This window comes from Lactuca sativa, chromosome 8, assembly GCF_002870075.4.
Source record: "Lactuca sativa cultivar Salinas chromosome 8, Lsat_Salinas_v11, whole genome shotgun sequence".
NCBI classification, from domain to species: Eukaryota; Viridiplantae; Streptophyta; class Magnoliopsida; order Asterales; family Asteraceae; genus Lactuca; species Lactuca sativa.
In genome coordinates this window covers 108,135,264-108,159,913 of record NC_056630.2, presented here as the reverse complement: position 1 = coordinate 108,159,913, position 24,650 = coordinate 108,135,264, and the positions used below count along the sequence as shown (strand labels likewise).

General features: G+C 37.6%; 1 protein-coding gene across 1 annotated transcript; it reads left to right on the top strand.

The window, feature by feature from the left end:
* The first annotated feature begins 10,991 nt into the window (after nucleotides 1-10,991).
* LOC111885002 (probable aspartic proteinase GIP2) lies at nucleotides 10,992-12,590 on the top strand. The gene has a single exon (XM_023881301.3). It carries the CDS (start codon nucleotides 11,029-11,031, stop codon nucleotides 12,352-12,354), a length of 1,326 nt encoding a protein of 441 aa, XP_023737069.1. The 5' UTR covers nucleotides 10,992-11,028; the 3' UTR covers nucleotides 12,355-12,590.
* The last annotated feature ends 12,060 nt before the right edge of the window (nucleotides 12,591-24,650 follow it).

Sequence of the window (24,650 nt, the reverse complement as noted above, 5' to 3'; positions counted from 1 at the left end):
GCACATTTCTAAATGGAGAACTTGAAGAAACGGTGTACGTGGAGCAACCTCCGGGATTCGTGAATGAAAAATACCCCAATCACTGCTATATTCTGGACAAAACGGTATATGGACTGAAACAAGCACCTAGGGCCTGGTATGAAACGCTAACCAAGTTTTTAAAGATGTCCAAATTCAAACAAGGTTCGGTTGACCCAACCTTCTTTCGTAAGAAGGAAGGTAACCACCTTATGATTGTTCAAATCTATGTCAATGATATCATCTTTGGCTTAACGAATCCTAGCTTAACAGTTGAATTCAGAAAGCTGATGGAGACTAAATTTGAAATGAGTTCAATGGGTCCGATTAACTTTTTCCTTGGTTTAAATATTAGACAGGGACCCGAAGGCATCTTTATTAACCAGGAAGCCTACACCAAGACTCTCCTTGCTAAATTCGGCATGATGGGAGACTCAAAGGTTAAAGTTCCAATGGCGTTCGGCACCAAGTTCACTCCATCCTTGGATAAGCCAGCAGTCGATATTACGCTATATAGCCAGATGATCGGTTCTTTAATGTACCTTACTGCTAGTAGGCCTGATATAATGTTTTCTGTTTGTTACTGTGCTAGATTTCAGGCGAATCCTCGTGAACCTCATATGCTTGCAGTGAAGAACATTCTCCGGTATCTGAAACGAACTACCTCTCTCGGCTTATGGTATCCATCAAACTCAGGTTTCTTCGTTCAAGCCTACTCAGATGCAGACCTTGGAGGTTGTGTACTAGATAGGAAAAGCACCACAGGAGGCTGCCAATTCCTTGACGGGAAGTTGGTTAGCTGGCAATCAAAGAAACAGACTTGTGTATCTCTGTCTACCGCTGAAGTAGAATACATCGCAGCTGCCTCCTGTACATCTCAAGTGATTTGGATCCAAAGCCAGCTCCGGGACTATGGGCTCAATATGAAAAAGATCCCACTATATTGTGACTCTGAAAGTGCAATTAGGATCTGTCATAACCCAGTGCAACACTCCAAGACTAAGCACATAGCACTGAGGTATCACTTCATTAAGGATCATGTGGAAGATGGGAACTTCGAAATTCATTTTTTTCGAACCACTGATCAACTGGCCGACATCTTCACCAAAGCTCTTCCTGAAGCTTCTTTCAACAAAATTCTACAAGGGCTTGGAATGATGGAATCGGAGTCAGTACCCAAAATTACCTCTCAAGATCAAAAGTAAGAAGCGAAATAGACCGAACGTTCGGGTTCGGGTCTCTTGTATGCCGAAATAGACCGAACGCTCGGGTTCGGGTCTTGATCTGGTGTACCGAAATGAACCGAACGCTCGGGTTCGGTTCTATCATCTGATATTCGCTTATCGCTCAAAGGTGGTTTCCTTGGTTGTAAATATTTTCTATTATTTTTCCAAATTCATTTATCTTATTTTCGAAGTTCTTTTCTTTTTCAAATTTTTTTTTGGCAACCGAAATGGACCGAATGTTCGGGTTCGGTTCCAAAATATTTTCTCACCCGAAATAGACCAAACGCTCGGGTTCGGTTCAAAATTTTTTTCTCAACCGAAATAAACCGAACGCTCGGGTTCGGTTCCAACATTTTTTTATGTCTTATTTATTTCGATCAAAAATTCCAAAAATATTTTTTTTTACTTTCGTATTCAAAAACTCCAAAAATATTTTATTTATTTATTTATTTATTTTATTTTGGCTTTTATTTATTTCATTGTGGGTAACTTATTTCACTAGCTAAGTGTCCCTAGAAGTATGCTGTTGTATGTGTCCAAAGCCTCATCTGATTCTGAATAATAGCCTTACTGACTTGGTACAAACAAACCCTGTCTTCCCAACTAGGCTCTCATATTTATTCTAATCATGAGCTACCTAACTCTCTTCTCACATGAGATAAGAGTTTTCTGCTTAGTCCCTATTTTTATAGCAGAGGTACTTTGGTCTCTTTACACCATCTACATTACTTTTTCTCCATCTCATTCGTTTCACAAACGTAACCCTTGAGACTCTCAGATATTACCACTGAGGTTTATGGTTGCACAATTTCTGTGTTCATGATCTTAGCTTTGTGTCACTACGTGCTAAGTGAAACCCACAATTCAATACCTGCTATGCATTGACGGTGAACAATTAACTTGCTCTAGCTTTCACTAATGAATTGACGAACTTATCCATGGGGGTACAACATGAAATCTCTATTTTTCTTTTGAGTGATTCCTATGAAATTGTTAAATCCAATAACATTTCTTCCCTTGGGATCCAGTTTTAATTTTTTTTGAGATTTTGCATACATTAGTTTACCTTGCCACTTAAATTATCTCCAACCTACTTGTTCAACAGACTACATTGGTCTCACAAGTACTTCGTTCGATTTCTATCTTATATCAAGATCAGGAATTATGAATCGAAGCGAAAGCCACCCCATAAGCCTACTTAAAAGAAGCCTTTCAACACTTCTTAATAAGTGTCTGATTGTTATTCAACGGGAAACCACACAAACACTTTAAAGTCTCTCTTGACTTTGAAGGAAGAGATTCGTGCCCGGGATCCATTGTTTTGTGTCTTTATTGACATCACATAATCCCTCAAAAGTGTTGCTTTATTTCTTTTTCTTTTACACACTCAGCACGAAAATCTTTTTGATTTTCCAAAATTCTGGTTTCATTAATTCTAAGGAATTTTAATTGGATTGGTTGTTATAAAAGGTTGTGGTTAATATTGATCCACGTGGGGATTTTACTTTAAAGATGTCGTTAATCTCTAAAGGGATAAGATGACAAAATGATGACTCAGGCGGAAGTCCAATCGATTTGATTTCAAACGGCACAACAGGGAAAAGCATGCAAATAGGAACCGTTTCATCTCCAAACGGCGCCTGATGGGAAGGCGTGTGATTAGGGACTGACACTCTCTCTCCTGCGTGATCATCGGCACACCCAACTGTCACGCGTCAGTCATCTCCGAAAAACCCTTCGTTTTTTCAATCGAAGATTTGGGAAAGATTTTTCTCTCTCCTTTACCCACAGTATAAAAGGCAATGTGACCCACCGTTTACCTCTTTACTGCACCTATATTCCCAGAGAGCAAGAAAATCCTCTAAACTTCTACTGTTCATCATCTCTCCCACTTTCATCTCAACAATGGCGGATTCTTCATCTGTTCACGCAACTTCTTACATCTTGCCCATTCGTCCCCATCAAAGTTTGATCATTGATCTTACTCCTCAGGCATATGACGCTTTCATGTTTCCCATCATTGAATGCCTGAAGTTCTCGCCAATCGCTCCTGCTCTTACCAGGGCTGAAGCTGTTCCAATGGAGTTCCTGTCACAAATTTTTGCTACAGCTCACTACGACAAGGTCGTCGACAGGATTTTCTTCGATGTCTTAGAGTACAAGGCGTCGATTTCTAAACAAAGGTTTTGTACGCTGTTAGGGTTTGAACCTGATTCTTCGAGGGTTAATCCTGAAACCATTCTAATGGGTCATCTGTTCAACATGTTCTACAACATGGGGTACACCGAGGTGCTCACTACAGTCACGAAATTCAAAAAGTCGTGCCTGCCCCCTCAGTGGAATGGAATGTTCACTGTTCTTTTCAAGGGCTTATCTGAACGAAGTGTTGGATCCGATGGGGAAAGTCGTTTGTTTCTCTCAATCATGTACGGGATCTAAAATGGCATCAACATGGACTATGGGTCGGTCCCATGGCAACAACTCATTCAGAGTCTCTCTTCCACCTCTCGACACTCAGAGATTTCTTATGCCCGGTTCTGGACTATTGTCACGAAATAGGTGATGGACAAGTACCACGTCCCCATTGTTGCTGGTGCTCCAATGTCTTCGATTGGTACTTTCCATACCACGAAGATCATTGTCTCGGATGCTTCGAAATTTCCCTTCAACGGGTCTATCCCGGAAACAATGTATGGTGATGCTCCTGCTGACAGCCAGATTATCAGAACGTACAAGGATTTCAAACGTTCTGGTCCGAGGGATCTTACTCCAGAGATGCTGAAATCAATTCATGACGCTGACAAGCCTGCTCCTAGAGGCAAGAAGGCTGATAAGGGATAACAGGTGGCAAAGGGAGCAAAAGGCCCATCTCCCAAGAAAAGGAAAACCACTAAGGCTACTCAGTATCCACCACAGAAGACGAGAAAAACCCAATCGAGACGAAAGTTGATTATTGCTTCATCCTCAAGCGAATCTGAGGACGAGGGTTCTGATTTGGATGGATCTCAACGTGGCAACACTCCACCTCGTTCGCCTACCCCAGAGATACATATTTCTACTTCTCCTATCTCTTCTCCACCCGTTACAATTCCTTTTTCTATTCCCTCCATAACCTCCACCACTCAAATACCACCTACTTCCATCCCAATACCACCACCAATCTTTACCGAAGCAACAACCACCACCACTGCAGATGTTAGAACCAACGTATCTAATACGGGGGTTCATACTGACGCACCAAAATCCAACTCAGCACCCGAACCCACACCAACAACCGAACACACCACCCAACCCGAAACTACAACTACTACCGAACCTACAGTTTCACCACCACCATCTTTTCCTGCTCCTGCTTCAGAGGAAGAAGAACCTCTACTTGGCGGGGAGAATATGACTTTTGATTCGGTCTATTACAGTCTGTTTCAAGTTCAAAGTGACGACGATGACGATGCTCCTGTCACAAAGAGGCATCTCAAGGAGCTACATGACAAAATAGATTCGTTCATCGCTTCGTCTTCCACATCTCAGTCCTCCATATCTGAAGCTGCAATTCAGAAAATTGTTGAGGCTTTTTCCAAAGCTCATCAAGTTTCCCTTGATTCCGCCACTGCAGCCATAGATGCCTCAACCAAAGCTTGTGAGGCAGCGACCGAAAAAGTCGATAAATTATTCACTGATGCTTCTTTCTTGTTAAAATCTTTACAGGAAACCGCTGAAGCCACCTCGACAAAGCTGGAACCCATTGTCAACCAGCTGGCTATCTCAGTCGCATCAGAGCTGAAGTCGTTCGCTTCGCTTCGTCAAACCATCTCTGACGACAACTCAGCTTTCAGAACAACCATTGAGGAACGTCTCTCCAAGCTTCAAGAAGACTTAGCTGTCGAGAACACTCTAATGGATGCTCTCGCAAGGAAAACTACCGCTCTGAAGCTCAAAAGTATTCAACTCTTCAACTCTCAACAGGAGATTGAGTCTCTTCGATCTGAAAGAGAGGTGGTTAAATCGTGTGTTTCGGATTTCCACTCTGCTATCTCAAACATCCTTGAAGCACATGATCCAATCCTTAACTATTCTGTCAAGCGTGACCTTGCAGAGAAGCTCGCTCCCGCCCTTTCTCTACTCAGCAAAATTGAGGGGCTCCTTGATTTCGTGTCCATTCCGAAACAAGGGGGAGAAAAAGAACAAGTGTCTCAACCACCTCCTACTTCAGCAACTCACACAATCAAACCTCCTCCACTAGGCCAAGCCTCAGGTTCCGGTGTGAAAGACAAAGGCAAGAATATTGCTGAGGAGAGTGACGATGAAGATGATAAGGAGACTATTGCCGACCTTTTGAAGCGACAGGGTCGAGATAAAGAAGCTGACATCAGTGCTCGTGTGGCTAGAGAGGCTGAAGAAGCTGAAAGAAGACAGAAAGAAGCCCACGACCTTCTCGAGAGCAGGAAAACTCTTTTTCCTCCTTGGACTCTTGAGAAGCTGATTAAAGAAGCCATCGAAACACCAAGTATCTTGTGGCGAGAACCTGTGATCTCTTTAGATTGTTCTAACACTGTCGACTCTCAGTTCGATATGCCACTGACCCGAAAGGCGTTTGTTTTTCATGCCTTTGACAACATTGCTGAGTTCCCCCATCCTCATCCACATGTTGATCGGGACTTAGTCGAATTTTATCTGAGGGCAGCTCAACCCCAATACCAGACTTGGAGCGCTCAGAAAATCATCAATGTTCGGGTCCTAAAGCCGTTCAGGGAAGGCAACTTCACCAACGTTCGGTTCAAGGTACTACGGGGATCTGCCAAGACCGAACATGCCATCTCACTTGCAGATCTTCCTAACCTTAATCCCCATGATTGGATTATCTTGCACAACATCCTTCTTACAAACGAAGCTGAATATGGTCCGATCATCGACCACTTTAAGAGGATGCTTGTATGCTATATCATGGAAGTTGCTTTGATGGATCAGGAGATTGCGAGCGTGTTCAAGAAGAAACCTACCATATCTCCTGTTGGCTCTGCCAGTGATCTCAATATGATGCAGATGGGAAAAATTGACCCAAAGAGAAACTCTGTCATGTTTACCAGGAACGAAGGACAGAAATGTCTTTTCGCCTTGGCAGACAAACATCTCTACACCACTGCCTGTTTGGAACACGTTTTAGGGATCATCCATCGATGCAAGCAGAACACAGCGGATGATATCAAGTACTTTGATGATATGATTCAATGGTATATTCGCTTCAGACAGACAATCCTTGCACTTATCACACGTCTGTTTGATACAGTAAAGAAGGCTCCCACTGCTGGCCTAAGCAAGAAGAAGATGTAGTCTCGCTCCAATTTGACGCAAAGGGGGAGATTGTTGGGTTGTATTTTGTGTTGCGTCTATCGGGCTCGTTAGCTAGTCCAATATGTATCTCCGGTATGGGCCTGTCCATCCGTGAGTTTTGTAGGGTTTAGTATAAATAGATGCTTGCATGCATCCTAGAAAAAAAGATGATAAGTAACGATTAGAGATTTATTGTTCAGAAAATTTATCGTTCTTGTTTTGTAACCCTAGAATCCTCTACAGTGGAAGTTCTTAGTCGAGCTCTGCTGAGGATCGAGTAATCGAATCATTTGACACATCTTGATTCATACTTGTGTTTTGTTTACTGTTTTTACGTTCATCGCATACCTGTTACAAAGATCTAATCGATCAAAGAGTTAATTAATAACTCATCACTAGTCTTTAAGTCTCAAAGGAACGAAGAATGCATATTTTCTCAAGTTAATCCATTAATTCTAAGTTAACAAGCTTCAGATCTAAATTAACATGATGTTTCCATGGATAAAGCGCCTAACTTTATCCATAATAATGTCTCAAACTTTCAAGATCTAAACCTTAATACACCAAAATAACCTAAAGAGCCAAGACAACTTGCATGACTAAATGCGAAGGTAAAAGATCATAACTTTCCTTGTCCATGAGGTCAAAGAATCATTATAAACTATTCAAAAGATGTTAGAGTTCATTCAACTCCAAGATCGCCCATAAAATGGACTAAAATTGACAAAACTCACAAATGAAGAGATCTAAAGAACTAAGGATCAAGATATAAACTTTATACTCACAATAGTCTAGAAATGGAGTGACTTTGATGGATCCAAACTTGAAAAAACATTCCTTGCAACCAGAAAAACCTTCTTGATATTCAAGCTTCATCAAAATATCACCATAAGCATCCAAAAGAGGAGAGATGAGAGGGGAGGAGAGTTAAAGAGAAATAGATACTAAGTTACTTAATTTCTCAACATTTCAAATATCTGATGGGTATTTTGGTTATTTTTTTACTAAACAATTGGTATGTAAAATAGATGTTCTCTAAGGCAATTCAAGTATAGAATAAGGAAAAATAGCTTGATGAGGATTGAGGTGATTAGATACCAATAGTACATTTTCATTATTAAATACTAAAAGTTTTTTGATGTATTACTTACACTTATCTGCATTACTTGTTATATGGCCTTAGGGCATGCATGGCACGAAAACCATATTTTTGGACCTAATTGATCTGATATATATGTTTAATGTTTTGGAAGAATGATTTAGGAGCATCCTTACTTGTATATCACATATAAGGTGAGAATTGATAATGTCCTTTACTAATGAGTGAATCCTTAAAGGAAAAATTATCAAAGGGGGATTTCCCTTGAGTGGGCGAAAGTGATTTCCGTAACTCACAAGCTACAAGATTGGGGATGGAATTTACAACTCCATTATCCCATAAAATATGAGGAACTTTCTTGAGAGTGTAATGCCATCTTTCAAATCATTTCCCATTTTGGGGATGGTGATTAGGGATTGGGTATTAGCAGGCTTTAAACCCTTGAGGAATTGAGATTTGGATTCAGTTGGGGTTCGATAATGCAATTTGGATGATTCAGGTATTTGGTTTGTGTTTTGGAGTCAAAGTACATTTTGGTAATTTGTCATCTCAGGATTTTATGGAAAGTAGATGTTCGTTTGGTATATCTTATGACAAGTATGAGTTGATAATAGTGTAGAGCTTCTCGATACCTTTTCATGGATATAAGGATGGTCAAAATCAGAGTTATATCGAGAAAGTTATGGGCTTCCAAATGAATTAGGGTTAAAGGGAAAACCCTAGTACGCGGGGAGTACCAAGGTAGTACGTGGGGTGTACTGATGCGAAGGCGGGTACGTGGGGCTTAGTGAGGAGTACGCATAGTGCGGAGTACGTATAGTGTAGTGCGAAGATGGGTCGGGGTGCGAGACCTCGTACGCTAGGCGTACGAGGGTCAGATTGAAACCCTAATTTTTAGGGATGTACCCTATACAAGCTTAACGTTAGCCCCTTTCCTTCATTTCTAAGTCACCCTCCACACCCTAAAACCCTAAATCAACCTTGTAGCCTCTTGGTGGTGTTCTTGAGCTCTTAGAAGGTTTTGGAGCACATTTTTCCCTTGGGAAGGAAAGAAGAGAAACTTGAAGTTGTTTGGCTCGGTGGACGGACTTTGGATCCAGAACCATCATTTTCCGGAGAAGCTTTTTGAGGTATCAAGTTTGCTTCTTTACTTGGGTATGAGATCTCTTCATGGCTACTTTATTATAATTTTGGTCTCCTTTTTGGGTTTTTGGATGAGTTAGGTTGTTTAAGGGTTTATCCTTTCAGATATGAGTTGGTTTTTGTATCTTTGAGCATAAAGGTGCTAGCTTTATGTGTATTATGGAGTCATGCATGCATTAAGTCAACCATTAAGTCCCTTTTAAGCTTAAGAGCTTCTTTTAGCCATGTATTAACGTAAAGTTGGCAACTTTACGTGGTATTCCAGCTTAAGGAGGTCAGATCTGTGTTTTGGAAGCTTTGTCTTAATGAATTAAGTGAAAATCGAGTTTGGGATGAATAAGGGTGAGTACGTTGGGCGTACAAGAAGGTACACGCAATGTACAAGCCTCCAAGCGAGTACGATGCGCATACGTGCCTGTACGCCCCACGTACTCGGTCTGAATGAGCTTTGTGTGTTTGGCTATCATTTTGGCTTGGATTGATTGGGGCTTTGTTAGGCCATCTATAAACAAGTGTTTGGATTGGGAAAATGTTAATGGGCTTTAGGGTAAGGCCCATGTAAGGATTTGGGCCAAATTTGGAAAATTAGGCCATAAATTGGCTTTGAATGATTATTGGTTGGTAGGCCTTTATGATGAGGAGTTTGGGCCTTAGTCTTAGACTAGACTAGGTGAGGGGTAAAATGATCTTTTAGACCTATATATGGATTATTGGACAAGGTTTGGAACCCGATTGTTAAATCGGGTGTTATTTGTTTGATAGAGCGGGAATTTTAGCGGATTTGCAGTCAGAGAGTATCCGGGGGATTCAACTATCTGAGGTGAGTCTTCTCACTATATCCATGGGTCGAAGACACCAATGCCAGCTCATTACGTGTTATGTGGAATGCTAGTTGTCTTTGTGATACTTGCATGAAAGACCATGGGGGTAGCCCATGACATTTGGATATTAGACCATGGAGGGAGCACATGACATTCTAGGCAAAGACCATGGGGGGAGCCCATGGCATTCTAGGTAAAGACCATATCTTTGTTTTTTCGTTTTCTATAATAATAATAAAATTAAAAGTGCATAATGATATTTGTGGTCGCATCTTTGCGGTGATTAATAGATCTCGTTTTGGAACTGCTGCGAAATTACAGGTTATTAATTTTCTAATTTTTTGTGCCTATTTCTTGAAAAAACTAATAAGAATGTCTTTGTTTTTTGGTTTTCTATAATAATAACCAAATTAAAAGTGCATAATGATATTTGTGACAAATAAATGTGATAGAATGATGAATGGTTCTTAATTTAAGAACCACTTGGGTTCATTTAAAAATTATCCTTTTACATATTCTATTGTGCATCCACTAAAGGTACCAGGTTTACAAATAGAGGTGGCAAAAATTGACACGACATGAAACCCGACACGAACCCGACACGAAATAAACGGGTTTGGGTAAGATATTTCAGCCCGTTTAAATAAACGGGTTGACACGACACGACACAAAAATTAAATGGGTAAGGTTAGGGTTGAGAATTTCAACTCGAATATGACTCGAAAATGACCCGTTTATTTAGATGCAAGTTTTTTGAATTATTTAAATAAACTAGAAATATACAAAACCAAAAGCATAAGTAAAAGAAAACCTTCGAATTGAATTATTTTGTAATGTTGAAATGACTTATCCGTCTAGATCAAGATTTCATTTCAGTTTTTCCATTCTCTCCCAAACAACTCAGTCTCTTTCACAACTTTCTCATCCTCATGACCTTGTCATCCGCCTCTCCAACTCCTACTCTTTTAATTTTTTTCATCTAAACTTGCTATGGTTTTATCTATTCTGACTCAAAACAATTAGTTTTTCATTTCCGCCTACCAAACTCCTACTTTTTCAACATGCTCAATCTTTTAACCTCACACGACACGACATATTTCAAGGTATAGCCCTAACCCGAAACCCGACACGAACTCGATACGAAAATAAACGGGTTGACACAAAAGACACGTTAATTAAATGGGTCGGGTCAGGGTCAAGCACTTTCAACTCGTTTAGTGTTTCGACACGACACGACACAAACCCGACACGATTGCCACCTCTATTTACAAATGTCTTCATAGGCATCAAGAGAGTACTATAAAAAAAAAAGAACGCCCTTCACATCATTAAGTACTATAAAAGAACGCCATTCACATCAATAAATTCGAGTAGAAGCGTACATCCAAGCACAATGGCATCTTCTCAAACGCTTATCACTCTCTTCATCTTTTCTCTTTTAAGCTTCTCATGCGCGGCTACAGGTCCTCCCAAACTGCCAAAACCAAAAGCCATTCACCTTCCGATTAGAAAACATCAAACAACTCTCCAGTACTTCACCACATATAAGTCTGGACACACTGAGTTACCTACTATAATAGATGCATTGATTGATCTTGGATCACCATCTGTTTGGTTTGATTGTACATCCTATGTGTCGTCTTCATATAAACAAACATCATGTGGTTCAAATAAATGTAAGAAGGCCAAGGGGTCATCATCCTGTTTAACATGCTACTCGACTCCTAGACCAGGGTGCTCCAACAACACCTGTGGTATCTTCGTTTACAACCCTATTCCAAATTACTTATCAATTCAAGAGCTTGGTGAAGATACCATCACCGTATACTCCACAGACGGTGCGTATGTTTGGTTTAGTTACGACCTACCCAAATTCCAATTCGCTTGCGTAGATTCGGTCACTGCAGATCGCTTGCCTGGTGACAATACTAAGGGGTTGGTTGGCCTTGCAAGAAACGAAATCTCACTTCCATCACAAATTTCATCTTTTTTCAAGTTGGCTAAAAAATTTGCACTTTGTTTACCTTCATCATCTGAGAATGGATTGGGGGATATATTCATTGGTGGCGGTCCATATTACATGCTTCCTAGCATTGAAGATCAATCGCTGTCACTAGTAACCACCCCGCTTGTTTTCAATCCGATTAATGGCCCCCGTCTTTTATCTGACGGAGAACTTTCCTATCAGTATTTCATCAATCTCAAAAACATTGAAATCAGCGGTAAACCTGTAACTTTTAGTCCATCTCTGCTATCTTTTGATACAAATGGAATTGGGGGAACAAAGATTAGTACTACATCACCTTATACGATTTTGCACTCATCCATTTATAAACCCCTTGTTCAAGATTTCATCAAGGAAGCATCATTGAATAAAATAAAAAGGGTACAATCTGTGGCACCTTTTGGGGCGTGCTTTGACTCAAAGACTGTTCCCAAGACGATAACTGGACCAGCAGTTCCAAATATCGACCTGGTTTTGGAAGGCAGTAGTGTAAGGATGAGACTGTATGGTGCAAACTCAATGGTGGAAGCCAAGAAGAATGTAATATGTCTTGCATTTATTGATGGAGGAGGTCAGCCAACAACGTCTATTGTCTTAGGTGGGCATCAGTTAGAGAATTATGTTCTAGAGTTTGATCTAACTGCATCAACACTCGGACTCTCTTCGTCTCTCCTGCTCCAGAACACAAGCTGTTCCCATAGCAGGGTATATTAATTCCCTGTGTTACTTAAGATTTGTATTTGTTTTCTTCACCATTTCTGTTTCGCTTGTAATGTTTTGATGCTAAAGATTGATCGAAATTCAGATCGATATTGTATTGTATGATCTGCTTTCTTTTATATTCAAAGAATAACGTTTTAGTGAAAGATGTTGTCTATCGCTTTTTTCTTCGTCAGTAATGGAATAAGATGGGAAATGTAGCAAAAAGTGAAACAAGAATCTTAATAGTATTTTAAAGAAGTTGTAAAAGCTTGAGGGCATTAAAGATATTTTCTAATCTTTGCTTTCTTGAGTTTAATATTAAGTATAGACTGTGGTCGACAAAACAATAATCAATTGAATCATATTTTTCCATCTCCACTGGACAGATTCTTTTTGTGTAAAAAATTGAATCATACTTTTCCATTTCCATTTGACAGAAAAAAAAAATAAAAAATATCGATTTGCTGTTTCTTTATTCAATAACGGACTCAAATCTCCAAAACACGTGACTTAATTGACAACATTTATTATCGCACTCTCTCATTCCCACGAGAAGGTTGAACAGACCGTCCAGTTTTAATTCCTTTATGACCATCGAAAAATAGATGCTCCTAGGACAATATTTTTTTTTTTTGAAAGCCGCGGATATTATAAGGGATAATGACGGATATTATAAAGGATAATGACTTGAAAGGGTAACGAACATTCGACTTTATTCACATTTAGTCATTAAATTTTTTTTTCGATATCTATTTGCCACTGAACTATTGAAATTGTTCACATTTTACCCTTATGACCGGTTGTTACCAGTCATAAGGGTAAAATGTGAACAGTTTCAATAGTTCAGTGGCAAATAGATAACGAAAAAAAGTTTAATGACTAAATGTGAACAAAATCGAAAGTTCGTTTCCCTATAAAAAAGTTCAATGACTAACACGTGGCTAACACCTAGTATTTTAAAAGTGTAAAATACACCTTATACTATATATAACATTAAAAGTCTAATATTATATATATATATATATATATATATATATATATATATATATATATATATATATATATATATATATATATATGAGTAAAGAGTCAGTCTTACCGTTAGTAGGCCTTATTCACAAAACTGGTCTATAAGAGGTGTTTAAGGAAATTGCCTATAAAATTGCAATTGAATGATTATCCACTCTTACCCACCGCACTCTTGACTAGTGGAGGGTCATTAGCCGAACGGGTATGATAGGACAGAAACCTTTCATTATAAGTATAATGAAGTACACAAGTAACTAAATGCTTTTCAACTTCCCAAATTATAATTACTTTAGGCAAAATATGAAATTGTATGCTAACCCATGGAATTACACTTTGTACCCTTGTCAAACGTTAGTGGAACGCGTGTGGTTAACCGGCACACTGATTTGGGGATGACATTGGTGGCGAAGGGTGGCTCGATGCTTATTATAGGTCAATGGAGCGTGTGTGGCTAACCAGCACATTGATTAGGTGATAGTAGCATTGGGTGCACCACGTGATTCGTATGGTTATTCACACCTTGTTTGTGATCCTCGGCATCCCAGTCACAAATAGTAGGGCATAATCGAGATTAAACATGTCATTGAAAAGTTCAATGAATCTCAAAAGATCTCGGAGTTTCAATTCATTTAAAACTTAAACTTCATTTTTGTTTTTCATTGTGGAAATTGGTAAATCGTCATTTACTTACCTTCAAATATTTTGCGACTAGATTACAGCATCCCTCTTTTAGGTTGTAGAGTACTGTGTTGGATCCTAGCTTGATGTTTCATTTGGGTGTTACATCAAGAATTCTAATCAACTTAACTTGAATTTTCTCCCATTTTGTAGATGTCTAAATCTTACAATGGTCTTCCCAAATCCTTTCGAACAAGCTTTCCAAATGAAGATGACGTTCCGAGATACGATCAAGGAAATGAGAGTCATGCTTCGCTTCCACCACCTCCTCCAATTGTTCTCCTTGACCCACAAGCTCAAAGGCTTTAAAAGTTCAGGCTCACTCAAGCCCTTTTGGCAAGTAAACACGAAGATGGGAAACCTGTGTGTGAACACATCTTGGAGATGAAGTCACACATTGATAGGGTAAGCATGTTGGGTGTCAGGATTTCAAGTGAGTTGGCTGTTGACTGGGTTTTTCAGTCAATTACTGAATCATATAGTGAGTTCTTTAGGGAGTACTATATGATGGATCACGACGTGACCCTCATTGATCTCACTTATTTGCTTATAGCTGCTGAATCAGCAATGATTTGGCGTGTTGGTCAAGCAAATTTGTCTGGTGAATCAAACTCCGAAACTTCAATGGACACTGGCAACATTGGAAGTCCAGAAAGAACCAAGTCTGTGATTGTCCGGTGTGTTGTGCCAAAGGAGTCCATTTTCTTTTATTGCTAATAGAAGGGGCATTGGAGACGAAGCTGCCCTAACTACCTGAGAGATCTAAGAGATGGGAGAGTCAAGACGTATGGCTCTGCTTCAGGTAAAATCCATTAACTAACCCTTTTAAGTTCATATTCTAGATTCTTAATACATGATGTGATAAGATTACATTTTGATGTTTTGTAGGATCGAAGAAAACAGAGGAAGCTTAAGGGAAGAAGTGAGCTAAATCTAATCGTGAAGAAAGCGGATTTCGATCGCATTATTTGAAGATTGGATTTTTGAGCTACTACTTGGAGTTAGAATATATTGTTAAGAAATATGTAGTAACATAGTTTTTCAATTGAATTGCATTGTAAGGACAAATTTTCCGCAATAAAATGAATTTTGATTTTATCTTATTTATTTATCCTTGCAAAGGCATGTATGAAAAATAGATGTTTGAAGGTTTCTATTATTAGCAATAATGGATTTGATTCTTGATTATGTTATTTGTGGAGATGTCAAGAATTCACTAAATATGGAGAGTTTCTCATCGCCCAAGTTTCAATTGGACAGAAACTTGGAATCATACAACTTGGTTGTGTGATGAATGAGAAACTTCATATTTGGAAATTAGACTAATTCTTTGACAAAGTGTCAAGTGAAGGACTAGTAGATCGAGTACACTAGGTTGTGCGTTGATCAAGTCCACCACAAAGAGAGATAAGATATTCGTCATGATTTTCTAAAAGTTTAGTAAATATGATTATACTTATAAGATTAAGTGTAATTTTGAGTTGATTGAAAGTGTTTTAATGAATAGCAGAACGAATAAAGAAGAATCAAGTAGGCAGAAAGATAAAAGTTTCTCTATTCTAAGAAGAAGGGAGAGTACCTTTTATTGTGTTTTATGATAAGTCTTAATGATTAAGAACCATATCTCAATTGATTCTCTAACTGAGTCTTAGTACATTTGTATGTCTAAGAAGAGGAATCGGGAATTGTGGAATTGGTTAAATCAAGAAGTCAATCATACTTCGTTCCAATATCGAATCTTAGAGTCATACTCCAAGATTGCGAATTGAGTGACAAGTCTTAAGTAGGTTTATAACACTCAACAAATGTGGAATTTGGAAAAGTTTTTCTATTCTTGCACATTTGAAATTGGTAAGTTGTGTTGTCTTGGATAAGACAAAGACCAACTAGGACCAATTTGTGAAGTGTTTTGTCTTGATAAAAGCTACACTAACTCTTGAATATTTGTTTGTCAAGAAATGTTTCTTGATAAGAGAACCTTATATGTCAAGGAGTCGGTGGGATTTTTAATGTTTTTTTGAAAAAGTTTCATGAACAAATCAGGAATAAACCTTATCGATCATCACTAGCACACGACTTGAGGTTTACAACCTATCGTGTTGACATTATTTTGTTTCTGTGCCATTCCAATTGAGTTAATTATGCATGTGAATTCTATGAGTTCTCATTTGAATGCATAAAGACAAAGCACCTTGATCAATGGAAAGAACATTGATATGTAAGGATAAGTTGCTAAACTACTTGGAAGACATGGTGGGCACTCGTGTTACCATAAGGCTAGAAGTCAAGAAAGTTCAATCCATATGAGTTTGGATTTGTCGTAAACTTGGTTTTGGCAAACTCACATGGATAGGAACTCATACACCATAAAATCTAAGTGTCATAAGATTCCCTCCTTCATGAAAATGACAGTGAGGAAATGCTTTCACTAAGAGAGATGTTAAGAAGATAGCAATTCTGAAAATTTTATTCTCAAATTCGATTATGGTTACGGCATCCCTTTCCATAATTCGAATTGTGAGATTTGGCAATTAGTTTGAACATTTGGAACTTAGTAACATAAGTTCTGAATTGTTTAGACACACATATGAGCTATCTAAGGCAAAGGTGTATAAGTTTGAGATGCTTAGATAAAGGATTACCGAAGCATCTGGTATATATGAATTTTGTATAATTCAACTCGCATTGTTTTCTAGAAGTTCAGTTGTTTTCTGAATACATATCAAAGCTAGTGGGAGCATAAGTGTTATGCTTATATGATAATAATCATCATGGTAGTGGGAGCATAAGTGTTATGTTTGTATGATTATTATGGCAAGTATTGCAAGTTAGCAATATTAATTATAGAAAAACAAAGATTCAATTTGAAAAGTTGTTTTGCTATAATGAAGGGAGAGAATATTATACTTCATTTCAAAATCTAAAGCTTAGATTGAGAAATTTTAATAAATTTAGTCAAAGGATACATAGTGTGTTATCAAATTTCGATTATGATTACGGCATCCCTCTTCATAGTTCGAATTGTGAGAACGTGACACATAAAATATTATGGCAGAAGATTGATAAAGTATCATATCTTTATGTAAGACATTATGCATCGTGTCCCATACGCTTCGGGTATAGAATCGATTGCAAATGCTATAATATTTGACCATTCTAAAATTTTCCAAATGTATAGCGCATTAAGAGGGAAAAAAGGATTAGAATCAGTTTTGACTAAAATAATTAAACAACTATCAAAGGACAATCCAAAGTTCGCTGAGGATTGGTCGCTTGTGAGTAGTTGGAAGTATGGTATTGGATGGACCGTATCGACATTATTATGAATATATAAGATTCTATTAAAAATGAGTTATCATATGGCAAATATGGAAATGTTTCCATATTGCAAGTTGGATATTAAGAGTCTATGTCTAGATTAGAAAATTTTATGCAAGAAAGATGTTCAAAGGAATGTACTTTGAATGTGAGACTTCACGTCTATGGAATTGTCTTGTAACAATTTCCAATAGAGTACTTTGTCATTTCATTGGCCAAGTCTTGGTGACTTGTGTCCTATGACTTTACGAAAGGATCGTTGCATAAAATGTTAGAATCTAGCATATTCTAATAGTTGTAAAGAACCTTGTGTTATTACACAAATGATAAGGATTGGAAATTTTGAAATGATCATCATTGGAAAAGTTTTTCAGTTGATCTATTTCACAAAGCATGGACCATAGGAAACAAAGTGTGCATGCTTGGAGCATGGGACAATTGTTGTTATTCAAGTAATGAGTTGATTATCCGAAACATTAAATGATAAATAATGAGTAATCAATATGGTGGATAAATAGAAGTGTTTTATTTACTCTCACAAGTTTGGGGCCGCATAGGATTAAGTATTATAGTTATGTTTCAGTTTGCATGTTTTGACTTCCAGAATAACTAGGTTATTCAAACATCCATAGTCGGTCATACGTTGGGAGTAGGTATGAAGGAAGATTGTCATGAATCTGTCTGTAGATTGTCTGAAGTGTTTAGACATGGCACAAGTTTGCTGCAGAGTTCATGAGTGCTTTGATAAGATTAGAGTATTGGATTAAACCCACACTCACTTGGATCACTTCATGGATTTATCACGAGTGATTAGTGAGACGATAATATTGTATATTCTTGAAACCAAGACGTGTGAGTTGTTATTTGTTGGTCGGTTCCACATTGATAATAAGTAAACGCACCAGTAACTTGGTGTTTTAAAACTTATTGTTGTGTGTGATTCAATCAGTAAATGCAAGCAAGCATTTGAGTTGAGGTTTATCCATTCCTTTTACCCAAAGTCGGATAAAAGCGATATCTGTGGGCCCCTCGATGATTTAGTGATGTCACCTAAGCGCTTGCCCAAGCTGGGACTAAGTTGATGTGTTCAATTGTAGTCTGTTGTCAGTCATCATAAATCGAAAGTCGGGAAACAGTATAGAGAGAATGATTGAAATTCATGTCTTATGTCTATACGATATCTTGAGAATGGAGGAATATATGATCCCTTATCTAAAGGACATACTATCTGATAAGATCAGAGTTGACAGTGGCTTTTGAAAGTTGTGATTGCTAATCAGGTTCTGAAGTCATACGGAAAAATAGTTATTAGACTTATCCAAGTGGGAGACTGTTGGATTAGTGTCTAAGTCCATAACTATTTTGGTATGTACTTGACCCAATTATGAGCATGGTCCTTTTAGGTTGCATTCACCATAGTAATATGTAGGATGATTTAAGGAGAGAAAGGTTTAAATATGATTTATTAATATATTATGAGAATAATATATTAAAGGAGAAATCATATTGTTTAATTAATATTAGTCAAGAATTAATTTTGTGGCTAAAAGAGATTAATTAAACTTAGGGAATTGGAATTGTAATTATAAGATAATTATAATTGGGCTATGGATCACCTAATAATATATAGGTTGGAAGAATTCTATGGGAAGCCCATTAGAAATCGTCCAAGGGATATGTTAAAGGAGTCCATGGGCTGCTTAGGGCTTAAGTAGTCAGATTAGGGTTTCCTAGTTGAAAACCTTAATAACCTACATGTATATAAAGGGCCCCTATGCCCCAAAAACGTGAACAAGAGTTCCTTTAGGGTTTTTAGAAGTTTTGGGCAGCCTCCTCTCTTCTCCTCTTCATCCAAGTTGCTTAGTGGTGTTTGTGACTCCATTAGAGGTGCAGCACTTGAGGGACTAAGCTTTCTGAAGCCAATCAAAGCAAGGAATTGATTGTTATTGCAATATAACAATCAAAAGTAATTACTAAAGCTTTATTTCAGTTCTTATATGATAGATCTAGGGTTTATAGCTTTGGATATTCAATTGCATGTTCATTAGACAAACTAGATCCAAAAGCAATTAGGGTTTGCATGTACACCATAGGATTGATGTTTCGCTTAAAACCCATCATATATATATATATATATATATATATATATATATCTTATCTTACTATATTATTATCCAAACTTTACTATTTCTAAAAATAGATTTAAGACGTCCAAGTGTTTAAGGTAATAGTAAAACAAATCATCATTAAAATATTATTATAATTTAATTCCTACAAAATATAATGGAGCAAGTACAAGTATTTAATTCAATAAATTTCTTTCCCAATATAGAGTCCGCATTCGAGGAATTGATAAGCCTTAATTCAAATTCCAGGTTTAAAGGTTTACCCGGTCAAATAGGAACTGATAAAATACACACCCTCTTTCCATTTAGTTATACATATCTCTTGATATGCTTTCCAGTAGAAAATTCCTCCCATATCCAATGCAGTCACCCTCCTCTATTTCTCTCTAAATCTTTTTAATGTAGTTGTTGACTTTCTAGGGTTCGCTATCCCTCCCTCAAATTCTCTGTGATAGAATATGAAAAGGATGGCCACCATGGCAGCTCAAAAACTCCTCCTAAATCCGATGTAGTCACACCGACGTCTACTCATCCATATCCACCTTCTGTTTTTGCCGAAAGTATACTAAAATCATTTACCATCGTCTCTTTATCGACCGTCGTCTCTTTATGAAAATGAAACGCTAAACATTTGGATGTAATAACAACGTGGTTTATGTTTGCAGGCACTTCCACCATCAGTCACTACTGTCATCACCCACCCTTCACCCCTAAGGGAAAACGCACCAACATTGCGCATCACTTAACACTATTACTGAAGAAAACACACCATCAAAAACCCCACCTATTTCTTTTTCGTTTGAACAGGTTGGAATTTTTCTTTCATTATTGCTTTCATTTTTTTAATTATTTGTATTTTAATAGATTCGAGTTCTACAGGATTCGATTCCAAAGAGGTGTTTTCAAGTTCTCACAGGTTTGAGTTCTTATTCGTTTGGAATTTTACTCATTTAATTGGTTTATTGTTGTTACTATGGATTTCAGGTATCTGATTCTATTTTTTGTTCATTAAGGTAAGTTATCTTTTAAAGAAATTATGACTCAAGCTCAATAATGTTTTATCTTCTATTTTTATGCCTATGTGTATGTCTTTTACATGTATGTGAATGTTTTTGTTTATTTATCTATGTGTGTATGTGTATTTGTGTGAATATGTGTGTGTTTATGGTAATGTATATATGTCATTGTGTTTTCTGTGACTATTTGTATGCCACTATTTTTCACAAATTGAAATTTATTCAAAATTGTTGCTGAGAATCTTCAAATGGTTTTCATGAGGTAATGAAGGGTTTTGAGCATTCTAATACTCCTAAGGTGTACATGCAACCCTAGAAACCTTGGATCTATGTTTTACTAAGATGCATGCAAAATTTATTTCCAAGGTTCTTAACCTATCTAGCATAGCATGGGGAACTTTTAAACATAAATGCTAGAAAAAGAGCATACCTTTTTGTTGTTTGGATTCCTTGAGAACCTTGTGAGCCTAGCACCTAAATGTAATACATCAAATGTCTCACACAACACCACAACACTTGGAATAACCTTGAGAGAAGTTCACTAACACCTCAAAATCGGCTAGCCCTCTTTCTTGCTTGTACAAGTGCTGATTTTGCTAGTCTAGGGGTCTTTATATAGTTGTGGCACAAGTAGGGTTACACCTTGTAAACCCTAATTTTCATGGCTTTCCATATTCCATGATCCATGGGTTTGTAACCTCCATGGACTATCCATGGAGCACCTTATGGGTTTTAGCCCAATCCATACAAACCATGGATCATTAGCCCACTATACAAGAATAGATGACTTACACAATCAACCCTATATATTTAATTAGTCTCTTTTTCATCACTTAATTAATTCCAAATTAATTTTGTGATCAATACTAATTAAATAATATTATTAATATATTAGAACTTATAATATATTAATAAACCTTAAGTGTCCCTTCTCTCATTTAGTCAATCCAAGTGTTGCAATGCCATACAACCTAAATGAACCATGCTAACCGGGTCAAGTACATTCCAGGAATAGTTATGAACTTAGACACCTAATCAAACAGTCTCACACTTGGATAAGTCTAATAACTATAATTGCAAGAATGACTTTAGGAACTGATCAACAATTGTAGCTCTTTCAAGGTCCCGCAGAACTGAGATGATGATACGCCATTTTAAGATAAGTGATCATATAATCCTCTTTTCTAGATATCAGCTGGACAAATACATGGAACAATGTCATACTTATTGTCCAACAGTTTGTTTCCCGATTTCTGATTTGTTTAACATAGAACTTAATTGGACACATCAACTTAGTTCTGACCGGGCCCGGTACATGGGTAAACACAAAATCATCGAGGGGCCCAGATACCGCTTCTAATCCAAGAAGGAACAAATAAACTTCGACTCATATGCTTGCTCTACTACTAGTTGAATCATACACAAAGGCACGTTTTATAACATCGAGTTACCAATGCGTTTTCATACAATCAATGTATAACCAACTCATAGGCAACAACACATATCTCTAGGTTTGAAGACTTATATGATATTACCGTCACACGATTGCACAGGATAAATTCCATGAAGTGATACAAGTGAGCGTGAGTTGAATCCAATACTCAAAACTTATGAGCACTCATGAGTGTTGTAGCAACACTTTGCTATGTCCAACATATTAGACATCTACAACACTACTATAAAAATACCCTTTAATGACGCGCAAACCATGACACGCGCTGTTTTAGGATACGCTAAAGTGTATGCCCTAAAAATAATGTCAGATCTCCCAAAATGTGAAGGATTTTGGACGCGCATTTTTGTGTGCCCCAAAATTGGTGTTACAAAAAAAAAACACGAACGGCAACTTTCATAAAAAGAGTGTCGTGAAATCATGTTGTTTTATATTTTTTTAATGAAACGTTCACATCTTCATCTTTAGCAGCGAGAAAAAGGAATTCCCCAAAAATTAGAAAAGTTGAAAACGGCACACGTCTACATCTTTAGCAGCGGGAAAAGGAATTCCACAAAAATTAGAAAAGTTGAAAACCTGCCATGACAATTTAGGTCTGGTTCCATCTCCATCTCCACTTTTTGTTCCATCTACAATCTCTCTTCCATCACACACCTCGCCGACGATGAAGGTTTCTCGTTCAATCCATCCCTCACCAGTGTCTTCACGTGTACATAGGCCCATCACTCGCGTAAAATTATAAAAATATGCGAACGGAAGAGAGAGAATGGACAGAGATGGTGGTGTGGTGCACAAAGGTCTCCGAACGGAGGAGGTGAGCCATGACCTGCATTCCATCCCTCCATTCTCTCTACAAACTCTAAGCTATCGCCACCACCGTTGAACCCTAAAATTGCAATCCGCCTTCCTCTAACTCTACACTCTCTCCACCCACCGGATCAACCTTAATTCTCTCACTCGTTCTATTTACAAACCCCTCCTACCCACCGATAATCACACTCACCCTGAATAACTTGCATTCCTTCTCTATTAAAACAACATATCACACTTCATATTGTACAACGAAACCTTTCACATACCCTCCATCTTCTTATCTACATCGTTGGTCCTCAAGCGACGAGTCCACTCTGCTCGCTGCCCTGTGAAACCACCAGCGGACGGATCTTCGTCAAAACCTAACAATTCATCTCCTCTATTAAGTTTTTTTCTACATCTTCTTCCTCGGTGCCATAGCCACAATCACCTACATCACCTACCATGGATTTTATGGAAGAACAATCAAGTTTTTCCCCACCATGAAATCCCTAATCTTCTCCTTCTTCCCACTTGTGTCGACCACAATCGCTGCTCAGCACATCCTATCCCTCCTCTCGCTTTTGTTCTCCTGTTATTTTTTGGTAATCATCAAGATTGGGGAAAACCTAGGGTTTGCAATTACTTTATCACGTCATCCATTTTGTTTCCACTCAATTGGGGATGAAAAAGAAATTACATGGTTCTCATCCTGCAAATAAACTGTTATGTTGACTTGGGGTTTGGAAATTTACATGTTTCTCATCCCTCAGCACTGGGATTGGTGATATTGATACATCAACTATTGTTAAGGCTGATGCAAATAATTGCGTTCGTGAAGCATCAGGTTTGTAGTATTATATTGATCTAGATGACTAATCACTAATTGCTTGTTGAATATTTCTTTCTTAATTTTTTATTTATCTAAATTTGTAATCTGAAACAGAAAGAAAGAAAAAGAAAATGGGATGAAAAGAATCAAGAAACAATAGCCGACGTTGTGAAACAACATGAACAGTTTGACAAGGTTGTCCAAGTTTGTTCTCATATTTAAAAATCTTTCCTTTTCCAAAATCTAACAAGTTTCCCCTATCTTTAGAAGCAAACAAAAGTTGATGAGTTGATTTAAAAAAGGACTCGTTATGACCTACAAGATAGAGTTGATTATTTAAAGAAGCAATCAGATGTGAGTGATATATCTCTTTGATTAAGGTTATTCTTTTTATTCTTATTTTTATGTAGTTGTACTTATTTACTTGTTCTTTATATGTGTTATAGCTATGAAGACAAGGGCCCTGTTATTGATGTTGTTGTATGGCATGATGGAAAAGTCTGGAGGGTTGCTCTCGACACACTAAGTCTCGAGGACGATCCAAAATGTGGAAAACTTGCAGATTTTGCCCCCCTAACTAATTTTAAGTATACATTACTTCTTCACATATTTGATTTTAATTTATATTTTATACATACATATACTGATAATTTGTTTTTTAGGATTGAACGAAAGTACGGTGTATTTAGCAAATTAGACATGTGTACTTTCGTGACCAATGTTTACTATCAAATAATTTCTCATGACATCCAAGAAGAGCATCAAGAGAATGTGGTACAAAATTCCAACATGTTTCAAGGTACTTTTCTCCTATTTTAGACCAATGTTTGGTTTAGTGGGAATATATGGGCAGGAATGAATTACTTCTGTAAAAAAACGGTTTGTATCTTTTTTTTTTGGTAATGAAATGTGTTTGAATCAGGTTATAACCATGTGGAAGGGCGTCCATATGTGGCTATGGCTGGATCATAGCTATTTGAGGTAGGAACATGATGATCTCAAATTCCGTTTTCTTTTTTTATGTTTCTTCCCTCCATGATGTTCACTTGAAATATCAAAAGGAA